Source organism: Chanos chanos, chromosome 12, assembly GCF_902362185.1.
Source record: "Chanos chanos chromosome 12, fChaCha1.1, whole genome shotgun sequence".
Classification (NCBI taxonomy): domain Eukaryota; kingdom Metazoa; phylum Chordata; class Actinopteri; order Gonorynchiformes; family Chanidae; genus Chanos; species Chanos chanos.
In genome coordinates, this window is record NC_044506.1 from 20471662 (window position 1) to 20492660 (window position 20999).

General features: G+C 38.5%; 3 gene segments (V, D, J or C); all 3 read left to right on the top strand.

The window, feature by feature from the left end:
* The first annotated feature begins 321 nt into the window (after positions 1-321).
* LOC115824834 (Ig kappa chain V region K29-213-like) lies at positions 322-847 on the top strand. The segment is given in 2 exon segments: positions 322-373; positions 522-847. Coding segments are annotated over 2 exon segments (378 nt in total).
* A 13665-nt stretch (positions 848-14512) lies between these two features.
* LOC115825048 (immunoglobulin kappa variable 4-1-like) lies at positions 14513-15124 on the top strand. The segment is given in 2 exon segments: positions 14513-14567; positions 14787-15124. Coding segments are annotated over 2 exon segments (387 nt in total).
* A 3701-nt stretch (positions 15125-18825) lies between these two features.
* Positions 18826-19467, top strand: LOC115824835 (Ig kappa chain V region K29-213-like). The segment is given in 2 exon segments: positions 18826-18877; positions 19142-19467. Coding segments are annotated over 2 exon segments (378 nt in total).
* Positions 19468-20999: the final 1532 nt, after the last annotated feature.

The window sequence follows — 20999 nt, forward strand, 5'->3', positions numbered from 1 at the left end:
ACATCTAAAGAAATAAAGAGGAAGATAATTATTCACTTGGTTAACAAGTTTTCTCTTACTATTTTCTGGTCAGTCAGCAGATGTCAGTAGACAACACAATATGACCATAATACTCTGGACTTATGACGTGTAGAATGGTTCCGCATGTGTGAACATATGAGTGCAGGGTGTCTGCTGTACTCAGGAAGAGCATTTCCATAGAGAGAGGACATTTTGCATTGGCAGCACATGCTTGAGTGCTCTGGGAGTGTTTATAGCCCTGTGAGTTTAAGACTTGATGACTGAGAGCTGCCTGCCCCAGTAACTTAACCCACAGCAAGCATGACTTTCATCACCATCTTCATCTGGACACTGACCTGCTGCTGTTTTAAAGGTGAGAGAGATATGAAATCTATTCACAGTCTGAATGATTGATATAAACAAGATGAGAGAAAGTGTTATGCTTTTATTGTCCTTATATATAATTTATTTTTTAACTTTACTATTTTATTCATTACCTCTATTGTGTTTGTTTATTTCAGAGTCCAGAGGTCAGTTTACTGTGACTCAGACTCCTGTAGGGAAATCTGCTCTTACAGGAAACACAGTCACTATCAACTGTAAAACCAGCTCTGCAGTGTACAGTGGTAATAGTCTACACTGGTACCAACACAAACCTGGAGAGGCTCCTAAACTCCTGATTAGGTATGCAAGCACTCGTGAGTCTGGAGTTCCAGATCGTTTCAGTGGCAGTGGATCTGGGACTGACTTCACTCTGACCATCAGTAACATCCAGACTGAAGATGCAGGAGATTATTACTGTCAGAGTTTCCATTACCCAGGCAGCACTCGTGTGTTCACACAGTGATATAGAGCCGTACAAAAACCTCCCTCAGTCAGACTGCACAGAGACTGCACTGCTGCAGCTGGGACCTACTGCAGGTGCTGAGGGGGAGGATGTGATACAGCAAAATCACACACTCTGTGGAGGAGAGGAATCACACTACACTAACTCTCATTACAATAACAATAATGAATGTCCTTCAAAAAATATCTGTTATGAAAATCAGAGAACATTATAATATTTATAGAGTCAGTCCTCCTCAGACCAACTACTTTAATCATTCTCTGAGCTGATGGCTTTTTCAATGGTGTCTTGCTCACATTTTCATGAAATGATTTACATCATAATGATAATGCCAAAATAAAAAACGTCAGTCAAGATTATAAAAAATAAATGAATCAAAGTGTTGATTTAAAAGCAAACTCTGTTCATTAATATAGTAGTGTTTTAATCGTATGTAACATGATATCTCCCTACTGTGTGTGCATAATGAAAACAGCACCACACACACTCCCACTCTTGTAGACTGAGATATTTTATTAGAATATAATATTCTCATGTCTGTGTCGGTATATAAAACATGAGCAGGAGATGAAGTGTCTAGTGGTGTTCTGGTCGACAAACCAGACCATCTCAGTCTGGTCACCAGAGGGAACTGGAGGACTCCAGACACTGTTTTTCTGATTCACCTGATCATTAGTTCATTTGTGTCACCTGTTTATTCTTTTGTTTATGTATTTAAGTCCCGTCGACCTTCAATGGATAAAACATCACAGAAAGGACGATGGTTCGATATCTCCTGACACATAACATCATTGTGAGATTTCATTTTCTCAAGTATAAGAACAGGAGACTGGTGAGATGCAGAAAATCTGTCTTATGCTTAGATGTGTTTTACTGTCCTGTACCTGGAGAGAACTTCATTGATTTGTTTGATCTGAATATGTGGGATGCTGAATACCTGTGTCACATTTCTTCAAAGAGGCTGGATGCAAGAGCAGATCAGAGTTCATTTATTTACATCAAAACAGTTTACAAAGACTTACAGACTACAGGTGCTGGAACAGGACTAGGAACATGGCAGACAAGGAAACCAAACGTGTAGTGGGCAAAAAACTCCAAACAACACCAGGACAAAAAAAAAAAGGGGGAGACCAAGGAGTAGTTATATCAGAGTAAACAAGACTTAATGAGGTATAAGAAACTAAACACAGGTGAGAACAATGATTGAAGTCACTCGATCCTGCAGATTCTCCCCAGTGGTGGAGGAAGTACTCAAACACTGTACTTAAGTAAAAGTACAAATAAACAGACAAAAAATGTACTCGAGTAAAAGTACCACAATAACCTTTTTACTTGAGTAAAAGTACCTGCTTTTAAATATACTTAAAGTATTTAAAGTACTTGCTGAATGTATTCCCTAATGCAATGGTCTACAATATCATTAAATGTGCCTGTTGTATGTATATTTTGTTTACTACATCAATGGTATGGGCTGTGCCATTTTAATTAACAATGCTGCAGACAATGCTACTGATGACACTAGCAAACAAACAATCTCTTATCAATTGTTTGAAAGGTTATTGTTTTTACCCTCTGAGACACAGTTCACACTTGGACTTCCGATTCTGTGAATCAGAATTTCAGGGGTGACCTGCAGAGTTAAATGCCATTAAGCAACATGAGGAAGAGGACCGATTATACCTTTGAAAGTTTTTATTTAACTGTAAATAAAACCAAACACAATATAACACAATGCAAAACCATTGTGTTATACTGACTGCAGTAAACACATTCAAGTCAAAGTTGTCTGCCTGAAAAAGGGGCATTAAACACACCTATCAAAAGGAATAGGCACTGATCCTAACACAGGATAACATTACCTGCCCGCTTTGATTGGTTCAGTGGACCAATTCCCCTCTCACCATTGATTACTTTAAAACTAACAAACAAAAAAATGCACGAGATGCTCCGCCCCATCATACCTGGTATTATTAGTTGGTATAAAATGTTTTACATCAACATCACAAGGGAAGAAAACAACATGTCAGTCAAGATTATAAAATATCAGGCAATCAAAATGATTTAGAAACATGTTCAGTAAAAGAGTAGTGCTTTAACTGCATGTAAGAATATTCCCCTACTGCAACGGTTTTGTTTAGTGTTACTCATTTACCAGCTTAAGTCTGTGAGGTTTTGACAGACCAAGACCCAATTGCAGACCCACTGGGTAAAATAAGATTTATTCAAAATCAAAAATCAGAAGCCAATCTCAAAAACAGTATCCAGCCCAAGGTCTAATCCAGAGAGCACACAAATCCAAATCATTAGGCAAGAGATTGGTCAAAAACAGGGTGCAAACAAGGTCAAAGCCAGAGATCCACAGAGCAACCAAATCCAAAACGTTAAGCAAAAACAGGTCCAGGGAAACACGATCACAGACACAGACACAGACACAGACACAGACACAGACACAGACACAGACACAGACACAGACACAGACACAGACACAGACACAGACACAGACACAGACACAGACACAGACACAGACACAGACACAGACACAATCTTACAAAGAACAGACACCAGCACAGGACTTAAATACACAGAACCATTGTCTAGAAGGACAGGTGATTGGTGGAAGCAAATGAGGCAATAATAGAGATCAGGTGAGGGGCGGGGACAGGAGAACACAGGAACAAACAGAAGCACATGGCACTGCTAGACACAAACAAAGGCACATGGCAACGCAATACCCAGAATGGCCAGCAGGGTGGACAAAAGACAAAGTCCTGACAGGAGTATTGACAGTCTAATTGATGTGAATGTGTGTGTGGGTCCGCAGAATGTGAATGTGTTAATGAATGGTATGCCCATATAGTGTGTTGCTGTAAAATGTTATTAGATGTGATCATTGATAAGGTATTGACGAATACTTGTTGTTTGACTGAGTGGATTTTTGTTTAAAAGTTCTGTAATACAAAATTTGGATGCTTGGTATTGAATGTTTTGGTTGGGTTGACATATACTACCTTAAATAAGTAAATTGTTTTGCATTTAAATTTAAATTGTCCTGTTTTTGGATTCATTGTTAGGATAAGTGTGGAACAAGGGTTCGGGTCAAAAAGTTATCATTCATTGCTGATATTTCATATTTTCACAGTGATCGATACCTTCGTATTCACATATTGAGATCTGGTATATTATAGTTTGTTATATAGGCTGCTAAAAGATAAAAAAAAAAAAACTGTGACATATAAATTAATTTATAGGATTAATAAAAGAACCCAGGACGCCCTTTTAGTATCAGGCGTATGCTCTAGGGGCGCTACACGTGTCACCTGTGTTTTGTTACGTTTATGTATTTAACTTCCTTGTGTTTCTGTCTTCTTTGCCCAGTCTTTGGTGTTTTGGTCAAAGTCTCTGCGTCAAGTATAAGTCTAAGTGCCGTGCTTGTCAATGTCTATGTCTCTATCTCTATCTCTGTCTCTATCTCTGTCTCTGTCTCTGTCTCTGTGTCTGTCTCTGTCTCTATTTCCATCTCTGTCTGTGTCTCTGTCTCTGTCTCTGTCTCTGTCTCTATCTCTGTCTCTGTCTCTGTGTCTGTCTCTGTCTCTGTCTCTATCTCTGTCTCTGTCTCTGTCTCTGTCTCTGTCTCTGTGTCTGTCTCTGTCTCTATTTCCATCTCTGTCTGTGTCTCTGTCTCTGTCTCTGTCCCTGTCTCTGTCTCTATCTGTATCTCTATACCTGGAGAGAACTTCATTGATTCATTTGAATCTGTTGGATGCTGAATACCTGACAACACAAATAGTGAGACACCAGCATGATGGTGGGTGCAGTGCTGAAAACATCATCAGTCAGATGGTGCTGCTGGTATGGGTGGAGTAAAAGGTGGAATGCAGACACTGATACAAGAAAAGCTTTGCATTCCCTACATGAGAGGTGTCCAAATCCAATCCCGGAGAGCCTAATTGCTGCTGCTTTTTCTTATCAACCAACGACATGTGGTCTCTGATTGGCTGAAGAGTGCACTCACCTGTTTTTTAGGTGAAAATCAGCCTCTAATTAAGAGGTGAGAACAAAAAGCAGCAGGAATTTGGTCCTCCAGGACTGGATTTTGGCACTTCTGCCCAACATGCACTGTTCCAACCATCAACTGCGCTCAGCAGTACTGTATACTGTTCAGGGAGAATCACGAACTACAACATTTTTGAGTTGTCTAGTTAATGGCATTTGTTCTTCCATAGACTCTACATCAAACATCAGACCACTGCTCCCACTCTGGAAAAGCTGTGGTAGATTTGTTGGACTGGTCACTTTGATGTGAGAAGCTGTAATGTTGACAGTGGAGAGGAAATTCTGACTCTGTCAATAGTCACTGAAGATGAGGATGAACCAGTGAGTATCTGCAGTGAAGCTTTAGGACTTTTTATCCAACTAAAGTAACAGAGTGTTTCTGAAGTAGGGAAATTCCTGGTGCAGGTCCTTGGTTCTCTGACATCAGTAAATTCTATGCTTCAGTTTAAATCTGTGTATGTGTGTAAGGCTGGTGAGGTCATGAGAAATGGACAGAGATACTTTGTGGATGGAGCAGTGTCAGTATCCAGGGGTTTTAAATCCCTCCAAAAGAAAGAGAAGAAACAGCAGTCCATTGGCTGACAGTGTTGTTCTTTCCACTGTGGGACAAACACACTCAGATAACACCAACACTACTCCCAGTCAATCCCTGTAGAGATCTCAGCCTAACATGCTTGATGACGCTGACCTGCTGCTGTTTTAAAGGTGGGAAAGATATGAAATCTATTCACAGTCTGTATGACTGATATAATAAACATAGAAAGACAATAGTATCATCCTTATGCATAATTTATCTTGTCATCATTATTTCCTTCGTGTTTAGTTTCAAAATCCAGAGGTCATGGACATCTAAACAGATTCATTTATATGTTCTAATTTTCTAATAATCAGCATTTTTCAGAAGTAATCACAGCCATAAGAAATGTCGAGTTGTAATCTGTTTTTCTTTATTAATCTTATTCATGATATTCACCTTTCAGAGACCAGAGGTCAGGTGACTGTGACTCAGACTCCTGTAGTGAAATCTGCTCTTCCAGGAAACACAGTCACTATCAACTGTAAAACCAGCTCTGAAGTGTTTGCTGGTAATGCTCTAGCTTGGTTCCAACAGAAACCTGGAGAGGCTCCTAAACCCCTGATTTATGGTGCTGACACATTACAGTCTGGAGTTCCAGATCGTTTCAGTGGCAGTGGATCTGGGACTGACTTCACTCTGACCATCAGTAACATCCAGACTGAAGATGCAGGAGATTATTACTGTCAGAGTTACTGCTCGATCAATGGCAAAGCTGTGTTCACACAGTGATACAGAGCAGTACAAAAACCTCCCTCAGTCAGACTGCACAGAGACTGCACTGCTGCAGCTGGGACCTACTGCAGGTGCTGAGGGGGAGGATCTGATACAGAACAATCACACCGTCTGTCACACTACACTCACTTTAATTACAATAACACTAATTATACATGTCCCTTAAAATATTTGTTATGGAAATCAAAGTCCTCAGACCAACTATTTAAATCATTCTAAATGCTGGTGGCATAACACGAAAAACATTACCACATTTTGAAAAATAATTTAATATTTATTTGAAAAGGAGAAGGAAAATCTGCCCCCTCAACTTTCATCTCTACCCCAGACCAGTTCACTCACAGCCTCTTATTAAAACAGCATACAATAAACCACTCATTCATATTTGAAGACTGATCATCAGCAATGTGAACTCATACAAATACAAACTCATTCAGTCATGTTTAAAGATTGATGAATATTGATTCAGTATTTACTGTGCTGTCTATTGGACGCAGACATGGAGCAGATGCATTAGAGCTTTGGTACCAAATGAACTGAGCTGTGTGTGTGTGTGTGTGTGTGTGCTGTCATTAGTCATGATCAGAACACAGGAACATTTGTGGCCCCATCAGTGTCAGGTTCTGGTGTCAGGTTCTGGTAGATATGTTCTGGTGGGTTTTATCATCATGGTTTAGGTTTAGGTCCACTCAACCCCTTAGAGGGTAAAGTAAATGTCAGTAAATACTAATCCATTCTGAGTCATCATCTTAACACTGTGGTGAAACATTTCTATCCTGATGGGTGTGTCCTCTTCCAGTGTGGAAGAATGATGTCACATCCCTTCAGCGCAGTTCCACACATTCATACTCTGACCAACGATTCATTCATTCATCCTACAGTCATGAAAATCAACTTTATTTTTCACAGCATCAACAAGCAGCAACACACACCTTTGAATCTGTGAATCTGATTAAACCATGGACACAAATGATATTTTTGTCATGATGACATTTGTGTTTTGGTTGTAGATACACACACACACACACACACACACACACACACACACACACACACACACACACACACACAGATATGCATCTTTGCTTTTACACTCATTCACTCTTACACTGAATACTTGTGCATAGCCTCATTACGAACAGTTTATCTTTAATTGTGAAGGTAATGTCAACTAGCTATGGAGAGATGGCTAATTTTAATTCCAGCCACCTAGCAGCTTGTAAATGCACTTCAGTAAAGCTGTATAGTGAAATTATCCAATTGATCATTGTCATAATGTATCTCATGATAGTTCAATATTCATTCATCTTTCTTATGTGCATGTTCTTTTTGGTATAGTGGCCAACGAAGTAGACACTAGTGTCTACATTTTTTTGTACTTCAGATTTAATGACTTTTACTAGAGTGACCCCAACATTAGAAAAAGTGATACATCACTTTTGTTCATATTTCCATGAGAGCTGTACACCACCAGGGCACAAAGATTGTCTCAGGGTTATTTATTACTAAGTTATCCTTAGTTATAAATCATTATAACACATGCATACACACACAATGAGAAATTGCGATTATGTGCACCGTGAGGAGGGAAAACTCAGATATTCACAAAGTTTCTGATGGATGACAGGCTGTTTTGCATGCAAAATAGATTTAAAATCCAATTAAGCTGCGTTATTTTAGGGGTTTAGGTGGGTCATTTTTGACCCTTAGGACAATGGGAGAATACAGAATGTTAAGACCACATGATTAAAAAGAATGAGGAGCCACACAAACTGGAGGTGTTGTGAAGATAACTCTGAATCTGTTAGGGGGCAAAAGGAACAAGAGAGAAGAGTACATTATTGTTTGCATCAGTCTGTTGAATGAGATGCTTTGGCTAAAACAATGTTGAAAAGACACACAACAAATGGCTATGGTTTGTCAGTAAAATGATGTTGTCCGTGGTATGCACCAGTAACTGTCAAACAAACACTATGTACCATGTGTTTAGTGCCAAACGCCACTGATTTCATGCAGGAATAGATGATTGATCGGTGACATCTTCCTAGTAAAAGTAACGATCTCTGCATGACCTGAGTGTTTTTTTTGTGCATCTTTCAGTGTTAATAACAAACGCACCTTCCTGTGTTGATTAAGGCAGCAGCAAGGAGTCTTAAATTAGCGAGCTAGCTCCAGAAAAGGTACACAGAAACCTTAAACAAACAACAGCCAAGCTGGCATATCGTGCTGCACAAGCTTCTTGTGTAGACTGGTCCTTCATATGACCATATCATCAAAATGAATGTGTAGATGATACCAAAAATATACTTGAGAAGGTAGTGTATTGTTGTATAGTGGAAAGTATTGCAACACTATGCAATAATTAGTGACTTTTTCTGATTTGCCTTCTTAATGTTCTCTAAGGATCAACTGATGAGACAGCTTGTTTTTTTTTCCCATGGAAGAATACAAGGAACCTCATCTTTTTAAAATTCTGTTTAGATCACTAATTGTTATAAACAGGTTGTCACTGTGCAAGTGCATGCCACAAACAACTGTGTCATCACAGACATTAAACAGTGGGTCTTCCTCTCTCTTGATGAGTTGAATCCATAGTCTCTTGCTGTCCTCATCACCAGAACATGCGTGAAAGTTTAAACAGGGCTGGTTTTGTTCGCTGTTTGTACACACCACGTCTTGCTACTCGACTATGCCATTGTCAGTTGCTTAGTGATAGGAAAAATGGATAAGCGGAAGTAAAGATACCCCCTGTTGGCCCAGACCGGAGAGTCCGCCATTTTTACGTGAAATTCTCTAAATAATTCTCTAAATGCTAAGGAAACGTGCTTCAGTGCTTCCTTTCATATCTCCTTTAGCATAGGGTGCACCAGACCATCCTTTACCAAAGGAAAGGAGACTTGCCATCCCACAACTGCTTGTGGCAGTTCTGTGAAACTTAATAATGGTGATATGTACAGCAGTAGGTCACTGATGGCAGATTTGGAACATTAAGACATGTTAAGCATTTTCACATTAAGTGTAAAAGGTACCTTAGTGCCTGATTAAATATGATTTTGGACCAGTATGTTCGATGGAGGTGTAAGCAATGATAATTGTTTATAACGTTAAAAGAGATGTATTTATACTTTTAATAGTTATCTATTTAATGGTTAAAATAACTTGTGCAGGGCTATATTAATAATATATGTCTATTAAGTATAAATAAATAAACAAATAAAACATCAAATATATTACTATACAATAAAATATCAGTAGTAAAGGGATTCAATTAAATAGATAAATAACAAAACTATGGGTGCACCCTTAATTAAATCATACATAATAGATTAATAACAGTTATATACAACATTCATCACACACATACGGTATTCTCAATTCAAATTATGATTTCAATATCCAGTTCAAATAGTTCAATATATATAATTCAACATATTCAGTTGAAAAAGTCTGGCACACTCGCTATTCTAGCTGAGTGTTGTATCCAACGGGAAAATAGGAAGATTAGCAAAGTCCACGCGGGAGAAGAAAAAATCCAAATGTCCAATGGATTCGGAGGTGTCCAAGCTTGGAAAAGGGATCGGAAAAGAGATCCTACCGCATTTTCTCAACTGTCTCCAACCTGACTTCAGTGGGTGGCTCGCTATCTAAAGCAGAGGGAAACTCCGACAAGCTCCTTTGGGGTCACCCTCAACTCTTTTATGAGTAAAGCAAAAACTGGCCAAATCTTGTGGAAAAAAAATGTGAATTTTAGAATGGATGCATTTGCTCGAGGAGCGTGAACTTTTGAATGCATACAGTCGCTTTGAGGAGGTAAGAGGGACTTCTGAATATGAATTAATAAATATTATTTATTAAGTAGTTTACAGACTTTCAATATTTATCAATGTAAATATAATAACCATAACAATTATTAGAACAGATGAATTTCACTGGGTTACATGAGCGTTTTAGAATTTAGGCAACATTGCCAAGATTGTTGTTCTTTCAAGTTCACCACTAGCTGGCAAAGCACACTGTCAACATGGTAAATAAAAACTAAATAAAATAAATCTGCGACAATGTCATCTCCACCTGTTGGCGTTTTCAATGTCAGCTATCAATCACTAGTTAGCACTAAAACAGGGGAAAATTTATGGGGAAAATTTGAATTGGTTAATCTAATTTTATTCAGTCCCTCAAATTGAGACAAGCATTGAAACAACTTTTAAAGGTTAAGGCAACATGCTGCATGGATCTTTTTAGATTAGTTTAACTTGCATTTTTCAAGTGTATTGATCAATCATTTTAGCTTTGAAATCAGTTCAATTATATCCAGACAACAACAAATATTAGTTTAACCACATGTTTATTAATTAATAGTGTAAGATTTTATTGGAAAATGAAATTGACAGATCTCAGCGCTCTAAGTTAAGGCACTGCCTAAACTCATGTTTACTTATGAGACTCTGTCACGTTGTGTGAAGAAGGCTGGATACAAGTGCAGGTCACCACTTTCTTTATTTAAACCGAACGTAAAAAAAACTTCCAAAAGACTTCCAAAAACAGTTACAGAACTTCAGGCAAACCGGGAACTCCAACGTAACACAGTGAGCACGTAACAACGCACGACAAAGAAACAAAAGAACCAAGGAGTATTTACAGCAAACCAAACAAGGCTTAAACGAACTAAGAACAGGTGTAAACAATAACTGAAGTAAAAGGGCTAAACAAGGAAATCAGGAGGTGACAGAGGACTCTACCAAGACAAACACTCTGACCCAGAAACACATGGGTAGGGTTCAGGACAAACAACGATTTCTTCACCTGTCATTTTCATTTTCTCAGAAATGACCGTGCTGCATTACCAGGATCTCCCAGTACCAAGACTAGTTCTCTGGAGTGAATTAAAAAAGGTTATACCACATCTTTATTGCATGGCGGCATTCAGTCATTGTCTCACAGATGGTAGCTTTGCACCACTGACTTGTCAGCCAAACACTGCACCAAATGCAAAGTTGTAATGATGACTGCAGTGCCCATTCTCTTTTTAGCAAACTCTGTTCAATCGCTGTAGATTAACATGAGAGCTGCCTCTGTCATCAGCTAAAGGTTTGTACAGCTTATCTTTCCAGTTTAAAATGTGAGCTTCTTTAAGACACCACTGTTGTCTGCTAACCCAATAACCAGTCATCTGTGAGATGCACATTTATCACTCAAGCCCACACAGGGACATCTGTACACCCACAAACACACAGCAGGGTAGAAATAAGCTTATTATTTGTCACCTTCTTCAATGTAATATAAGTAAACTATTTTTATTGAGTATTTGTGTCAGGGAGAAGGGATTGTACCAACTTCTTGGTGATTCCTGTTTGGTGGTTAAATGAAAATCTGTTTTATGGGCATCATTTATTAATTTATATACTTAAATCTATTTATTGTAGACTGGGATCTCTTGTACAAGATAATCTTTTTTTTTTTTAAGATTAAATTGCTGCAGACATCAAGTATGGACCATTTCTGTATAAATATCCATAAAGTATGTTATATAATGTACCTAATAACTAGTCTGGCATTTCAAACTTGTGCAACAATTTGTACTGTAATTTCTATGCATTTTGTTGATAATTAAGATTGTGTTGTGATTTTTTCGTTGTTGTTAGTATGCACGTGGACGCTTTGGAAATACCTGTAGAAGGAAGAAACGGGTCTTTGGAATGATGGCAGTTAAAGACAAAAGGCGGAGACTGGTGTTGAAACTAGTGGAGAACTGATCAAGACTCCACCTTGTCCCTCTGATCAGACAGCATGTTAAGACAGGAGCATTATCAGTGATGAGTAGAGGGCATACAGGAGTGTGCTGAGAAACATACAGACACTACACCAGAAACCACAGCAGGTGGTTTGTGGATCCCTGGTCCCACAGTCATACGCAGCATATTGAAAGAGCTTGGGTGACCATCAAAGGACATATCTGTAGACTGAGAGGAAATCACACAGAGTTCTTGAATGGTCATCCTGGCTTGGTTTTGGTCACCCTGATGGACCACTTGGACGTTTGTTCAAGGACATACGAAAAGCCTTTCCAGTCTGAATCTCATTATTTCTTCCCAACTGTTTTATTTATGTCTCAGTAAAGCTTTTATGTCTAAATATAAGTATCAGTCGTGTTCAGCAGTTCCATTATTCTGAAGGTTGATTTTCAACAAGTGTGAATTTTTTTTTTTTTTGCTTGTTTCTGTTGCATCTTACTTTGAATTTCATGTGAAAATTTTATATCAGGTAAGTGTGAATATTAGTAACTCATTAATAAATGGTTTATTAAGGCTCCCTTTCAGCAGTTATAAATGTAAGTAACTCACTGGTAAATGGGGATGTGTTTTACACTTTACAATAAGGCTCCTTTTCAGCAGTTATAGATGTTTGTAACTCATAAATAAATGGTCCTAAAAATAAGATGCCAAGAAACATCAAGATGGATGGGGGGAGAATCAACTCAGTGAATAACAGATACCAAGGATGGTTTAGACAGTCCACAGATATCTGAGAGTGGGACCAGGAATGGGTGAGCAGTAGACCAAGTAAAGGACGGTTATCAATTGTGTCACATCTTGAATGTTGTCCTAAAGAAGATGCCAACCAACACAAAGCATCAGAATATACCACTTTAATATCCAGTCTGCATAACAGCCTGATAGCATATGTCATATCAACACTTGTAATAATAATGAGGATGGCTGCTGATAGCATGCTGAAAATGTCAAGGTAAACAATATTACCACAGTCTTAGTGTATGAATCTGGTATCTTGATATGTTAATTTGATATGCCAAACTTTTTGACTATTAAGATATGCTGATGGTGGTTAAATGGTAGCAGCATGTTGACAAATATCTGATGGGGCTGACAAGTATAAATGCTGGCTGATGGAGAAGACAAAGTAAGCTAAGTAACCAATGAGATCGGAGTACTTAACAGTACAGATAAATGTGGGATCACTGTTGCCCTTTTTATCTAATGTGTTATAACAGCTTATTAATGATTTATAAAATGTTCACAACCTAATTAATAATCTAATTATAAACCTTTAATAAACTCTTTATAAGGGTAGTCTTATTGTAAAGTGGTACCGGAATTTTATCAGACAAAGAAATACCATCTCTGTCCAATGGGTAAAGCTCTGAGCATGCACTGATAGAAACACCATTAATATATTATGAGTAAATGAAACCACAGCATTTAAATCCGATAGAAATTTACAAACCTGAAAAACGCCTGTGGAGAGAGAGAGAGAGAGAGAGAGAGAGAAAGAGAGCGAGTGAGAGAGAGAGAGACAGAAAGAAAGAGAGAGAGTGGAGTTGAATTCTTTAAGTGTAAGGCTCTGTTGATCGCTTTTGCAATGTCACTCTTTTGCTATTCATCAGGAACCGCAGTTCATGAGATAAAAAAAAACAAAGTTTAGGAAAAGCAAACAAACAAAAACAGAACATGTTAGCCATGTGATACCATCAACAAATTATCAAAACATTAAAACATCACTTTGGAAACTTAAACTTGAAACCTAAACCTAATAATCCTGATGGTGCTACAGGAGGCCTATGGTCCAACAGACAGTGAGTTACATTTGATCAGAGACTCACACATCAGAACACACACACTCCTGTATAACAACCTACTCTACATCTTTTCATCTCACTTACAAAAACTTGTCAGAGGAGAGATTTTTCTTTCTTTTTAATTTAGAGTTTAGATACAAGCATGGCTGCAAATATTACACGTTACATGTATGAAACCAAAAACCATTCACTCAACACTGTAGTTTATTATAAACCATTCACCCAGCATTGTAGTGTATCATAAGCCAGTCTCGCAACACTGCAGTTCATGTAGGTGCATAACTGTTACACAGGCATTGTATTAACATGAAGACAACTCACATAAGGTGATAATTTATAACAGTTTGATTTTCTAATGTTCAGCACAGTCCACAATACTGTTAGTGTTGATCATTCAGGTAAAAACTTTAGGACTTTACAAAAATGAATCTATTAAGATTCATGAGTAATCATATTTCTCTTTTTTGACGTTAGATGTCAGTAGACAACACAATATGACCATAATACTCTGGTCTTATGAAGTGTAGAATGGTTCCACATGTGTGAACATATGAGTGCAGGGTGTCTGCTGTACTCAGGAAGATCATTTCCATAGAGAGAGGACACTTTGCATTGGCAGCACATGCTTGAGTGCTCTGGGAGTGTTTATAGCCCTGTGAGTTTAAGACTTGATGACTGAGAGCTGCCTGCCCCAGTAACTTAACCCACAGCAAGCATGACTTTCATCACCATCTTCATCTGGACACTTCTGTGTTGTTTCAAAGGTAAAAAGATATTTTTTAGACATTTTAGTTTTTTTAAAGTATTTTATACATATGTACCTCATATATTTATTGGTGTTGTTGTGATGTGCTGCTGTTGTGAAAGTGAGGAGTTTATTTCAGTTAATCAGTCATAATAAACACAGAGTGATAATATGATAGACTGAGTTCCTTGAATAACGGAATGTGATTTTTTTTTTTTTTTTATCTCCCTTGTATCAGAGTCCAGAGGTCAGGTGACTGTGACTCAGACTCCTGTGGTGAAATCTTTTCTTCCAGGAGACTCTGTTACTGTGAGATGTAAGACCAACACAGCCGTTGACTCCTGTAGCAGTTCTCAGGACTGTTTGTCCTGGTACCAACAGAAACCTGGAGAGGCTCCTAAACTGCTGATTTATTATGCAAGCACCCGTGAGTCTGGAGTTCCAGATCGTTTCAGTGGCAGTGGATCTGGGACTGCCTTCACTCTGACCATCAGTAACGTCAAGACTGAAGATGCAGGAGATTGTTACTGTCAGAGTCGACACTGGATCAATAGCAAATATGTGTTCACACAGTGATATAGAGCCGTACAAAAACCTCCCTCAGTCAGACTGCACAGAGACTGCACTGCAGCAGCTGGGACCTACTGCAGGTGCTGAGGGGGAGGATGTGATACAGCACAATCACACACTCTGTGGAGGAGAGGAATCACACTACACTATCTCTAATTACAGTAACAATAATTATACATGTCCCTTAATATATCTGTTATGGGTATGAAAGAAAGTCCCTCTCAGACCAAACATTTACATCATTTTAGTGCTGGTGGCTTTATAAGGAATTCATTTTTTACATTTTGGGGCAAAAAAAAGAAGAAGAAGAAGAAGAAGAAGAAGAAGAAGAAGAAGAAGAAGAACAACAACAACAACAACAACAACAACAACAACAACACCAAAATAAAGCATTTGTTTTAAATGCACAATGGTTTTAAATGATAACAAAATAAACTCGACTATTAAAACATAACTGAGTCAAAACAGTACAATGTCACAATGAAAGCTACACAAGAGTTTTACTCTGCAGGAAAATTAACTCATTTCATCACATTAAAAGGACAAGTTAAGGACCATGGAAAGTTTTTTAAAACCATTCAAGATGACACAGCAGTGTCTTGATGACTTTGGCTCTGAGTCAGTTCTCTGTCTGCCAGTACATCCAGTATCGGATGATCTGTATGGATGATTATCCCAGAGTGGAGTCAGAGTCCCTGCATGTTCCTTATCAGAATCTGCTCCTTTCCTCCTCTCCTCTCATCTCCTCTCCAGATCAGCTCACTCACAACCCTATACAACTGATCAAACTGGAAATGCAGCATTCATTTCACACAACACTAGAAACTTCAATGAGATTTATCAGACCAAGAATATTCTGGACCTTCTCATTGTCATTGTGTGATAGAACCAGCTTCTGCAAGCCCAAAGACTGTATTACTACACCGTCCACTTTCTGAATCTGGTTTAAATCAGCACATTCTTATATGACTCAGAAAATCCTTATGAATGCTAATCTTGACAAGTTCATACAAAAACATTTAATCTCAGATTATGAGGTCACACTGTTTGCATTGTAACATCACATGACATCCTGACCCACTGTTTCTCCACACTCTTGCACTGAAGTCCCTCAGAAAAAGGATTTTGGTTACTAGAAGTGAAGAGGAACTTTTGGTGTGTATGTGCATGCAGACACATGTTTGGGCCTAATTAGCCCTCTCCTTGTTGGGAAGAGCAATGTGTTAAGCAATGTCTTAAATAATACTCTTCAGTAGGACTACTCCATAGGTCTCTTCAAAAGGACTCTTCCATACGACTCTCCAAGAGTGCTCTTAAATAGGACTGTTCCATAGGACTCTTCAGCAGGTCTCTTCAATAGGACTTTTCAACAGGGCTCTTCAATAGGACTCTTTTATAGAACCCTTCTGTAGGACTCTTCAATAGGACTGTTCCATAGGACTCTTCTATAGGACTGTTCCATAGGACTCTTCCATAGGACTGCTGAAACACACAGGGGTCTGCTGGACACAGCTTTGCTCTGGATGTTCTCCCTAAACACACTTACCTTGTTTGTGTGGAGAACAGGGATACATAGTTATGTAGCTTGTTGATTAATTGGGAACAGATAAGATAGGGGAGGTACAGTTGACTTAAATGGCCTTTGTTCCCTGAGTGAAATGCATTTTGCTGTCAGTCTGGGCAGACAAGCTGGAGTTCCCTCCCTGGGTTATGCTTCAAATTGGTGCGCGTGTCGTCTGTGTCAGGGAAGAATACATTTATTTGACCCGAGAAAGATGTGATTTGTTCTATGGTATTATTAGTTTAAGCTACATGGCCGTGACACATTTGAAGAACTGCTGTTTTATTTTGTATTTGCATTTTTTGATGCCATCTTTCAAATCTTGGTGGGCAAACTGCTTATCTGCAATTTGCCAGCTGAACTGGTAAAAGTACTACTGATATGTTGTACTTCCATTTGAAGATAAATTGTTTTAATCTACAAATATTGACCTGCTTGTCTTTTAGTGTAGAATGTTTACGTTGGGTAGACCAGTGATTCCCTCTTCACCTGTGTTCTGTGGGTTGACCTTGTCTGATGGTACAGGACATCTCCTGTTAATATAGGAAAGACTTTTATTAGTATTTCACTTATAGCTTTTTATTTGTTAAACTGGGTGCCAGATTTGATTTTTTAACCAATTCCATTTACAGCGGACTTCCCATTATGAAGTAAAACTCCCATAAATATAGATATATTTCATGTGAAAGAGATGGCTGGCCATTTAGATACCAATGTTGTCACTTTTCTTTTGCTGACGGAATCATGTCAGCCACTGTCTAGGGGTGTTTTACATGCAGACTTTTTTGAGGGTTTCTGGTTACATGCTATTAGAGAAATACACACAATGAAAGAGAATAATAAACATACTGAGACCACAGCTAAACATCGTCTTACGGCAGATTACTGATTAGTGTATTGGGTCAAGCACTGTTGTGAAACACGTAATTATTTAAAATATTGTAATGTTCTTTTTTTAATTAAAAAAAAAAGGTTTTGTTAGTGGATAGTCCTTGTAAGTTTTCCAAATTTAACACTAGGTGTCAGTAGATAAGGCAATATGACCATAATACTCTGGCCCATAAAGTGTAGAATGCATGGTTCCAGCGGATCCTTAAAAGGTCTTAAAATGCATTGAATTCATTAATTCAAAAATAAGGCCTTAATTAGTATTAAAATGTCTTAAATCATGGTTTCAAAAGTCTTAAAAATGCTATGACATGAGAAATCAAATTCATGATTTGTGTTTTAAATATTTGTCGTAGATTAACTATACAGCCTGTATGAGCTGATATTATTGACCTGATCTCAAATGCACTCATTGTAAACCAGCGGGCTTATCATTAACACACAGAGGTGTAAGAACGCACAGAATGCCTGTTGGCTGCTCAGTGATGTGTCCAGACCTTGAATAATATGAATGTTGTATATTCTGAATAGCCACTATAACATTTCAACACTCTCTCACTCTCTCATTACATAAGCCGCTTATCCTAATCAGGGTCGCGGGGCACTGATAGGGCAAAAGGCCACCCTAACATTTCAGCAGTGGTGCAGTATTTCTCAGATTGATAAAGTCATATAAAAGATTGACTAACTGATGGCAACTCATTTTCGAGGACTTTCCATTTTTCCTCAAAGGGATGGTCATGAATTGGTTCATTTCCACTGCTTTTATCAATGAGACAGGGAGGTAATCTTTACTGGATGGCATCAAGCCATTAAAATGCGAATGAAAATCTGACCGCACATGGGGAAAAAAAAAGATTTTATTGTACAAGTTTTTGTCGGATCTGTTAAGAGCCTATGCAATTTAGTTACGGCACACAAAACACACTAATATTTTAAGCTTAAGTATGAAGAATACACTTTATTTTTATTTTAGTTGTAAAGTTGGTGTTACATTTCATTCAAAGTGGCATTAAAAAAGTCTAAAAAAGAATTTATTCTAACTTGTCCTAAGCTGTAGGAACACTTGTAGAATAGTTAGACATGTGAACATATGAGTGCAGGGTGTCTGCTGTACTCAGGAAGATCATTTCCATAGAGAGAGGACACTTTGCATTGGCAGCACATGCTTGAGTGCTCTGGGAGAGTTTATAGCCCTGTGAGTTTAAGACTTGATGACTGAGAGCTGCCTGTCCCAGTAACTTAACCCACAGCAAACATGACTTTCATCACCATCTTCATCTGGACACTGACCTGCTGCTGTTTTAAAGGTGAGAAAGATATGAAATCTATTCACAGTCTGTATGACTGACATAATAAACATACAAAGACAAGAAGCTACACTCTTATCACCCTTATGCATAATGTATTTAATAAACATTTATTCCTTTGCATTTAACTTCAAAACCAAGAGGTCAGAGACATGTGAACATACTCAAAATTAAGGTTAAATTTTGTAATCTTTAAAATAAGTATAATCATTAGAAATGTCCATTTGTAATATACTTTTCTTTTTCATGATATTCACCTTTCAGAGTCCAGAGGTCAGGTGACTGTGACTCAGACTCCTGCAGTGAAATCTGCTCATCCAGGAAACACAGTCACTATCAACTGTAAAACCAGCTCTAGAGTGTATGGTGGTGCTACTCTAGCCTGGTACCAACACAAACCTGGAGAGGCTCCTAAACTCCTGATTTATTCTGCAAGCTACCGACAGTCTGGAGTTCCAGATCGTTTCAGTGGCAGTGGATCTGGGACTGACTTCACTCTGACCATCAGTAACATCCAGACTGAAGATGCAGGAGATTATTACTGTCAGAGTTACCATGCTATCAGTGGCAAAGATGTGTTCACACAGTGATATAGAGCCGTACAAAAACCTCCCTCAGTCAGACTGCACAGAGACTGCACTGCTGCAGCTGGGACCTACTGCATGTGCTGAGGAAGAGGATGTGATACAGCACAATCACACACTCTGTGGAGGAGAGGAATCACACTACACTAACTCTAATTCCAATAATATTGATTACAAACATCCATCAAAAAATATCTGTTATGAAGATTAATTCACAGCACATTCTTTATTAAACATACTTATAGAGTCATCCTCATACCAACCATTTTAATCTTTCTGATGACTGTGTAAAAGTCGATGTGTTAATTTATAAAACAGGGCTCTTGTCACTCCCTGGTTCTCTTACCCCCTCTCCTGTTTTGAGTTATGTTCTTTCTTCAGTCACTTCTTTTTTTTTCCTTGATTCAGTTATTCAATGGATTCACCTGTGTTTGTAAATCAAGCCTGGTTCTCTCTTTTTTAAATATCTCTTTGCTTTCTGTGCTGAGGTTACTCTTTGACCTGATGTACCTGAATAAGTCGTTGAGTGACTTTGAATCCTGCCTTGTTCTTATTTTCGTGTTCCTGTGTCTCTGTTTTGTGGTGTGTCCTTTGTTCAGTGGAAGCTGGTAACTTACACATCCACCCAGTTCCCCAGTTTGTGACAGAAGACTTCACCCAAATTATTAAAGCAACAAACCAGCCCCAGCTCATGGAGCCCTGTTTTTCTCCTGTGGTGGAACCTGAGAGGTATGATGGGTCTCCTCCGAATTGCTGAGAGTTTCTCTCCCAATGCTGCTGGTACTTCACACAAGAGATCCATGCTGACACAACCTGGGTGACAGTGATAATTTCCCTTTTGAAATGTCAGACATTTTGCAACACTTTGCCTTCCATAAACCTATGACAAGTTTATCTCCCTGTTTCCATCCACCTATGAATCTTCTGCTAGATGGCACAGCAGGTGAGATGGAGTGGCAGAAGTGTGTCACCTCAGAGGAGCAGGTCATCTGTGATCTCTTATGTAGACAGTAGTCTTCTGTGATCTCTTATGTAGACAGTAGTCGTCTCTGACTGAACAGTCAACATTCAGCACACTGACAATGAAATTTTTACTAATACAGAAATACACTTATACCTTTTTAATAATACAGTAAAGTCATAAGATGTTTCACATTCAAACACCAAACTAAAAACGTAAACCACTCACACCTGTCCCAGTCTCAGGGGGTTTAGGGCTGTGTGAGTGGGTGCTGTGAGGGTGAAAGTCAGATTTGCATGTGCAGGGCGACACCCACACTCCCAGAATAGAGCAGCACTGTGGCCAGATGTTCCCCCGTCCCCAGGGGGCTAGAGTGAGTTTACAGATCATTACTTTAGTATCAGTGTCATCATGAAGACCAAACCTGGACCAGACGATCAACATCTGAGTCAGACTAACACACAATCAATATCTCATGCAAACACACACACTCACAGACTGTGTTTTAATAGATCTGTGTAAATAGAAAATAGTAAAATTACTATTCATAGATTTATGATGAACTAAGAATGAAGTA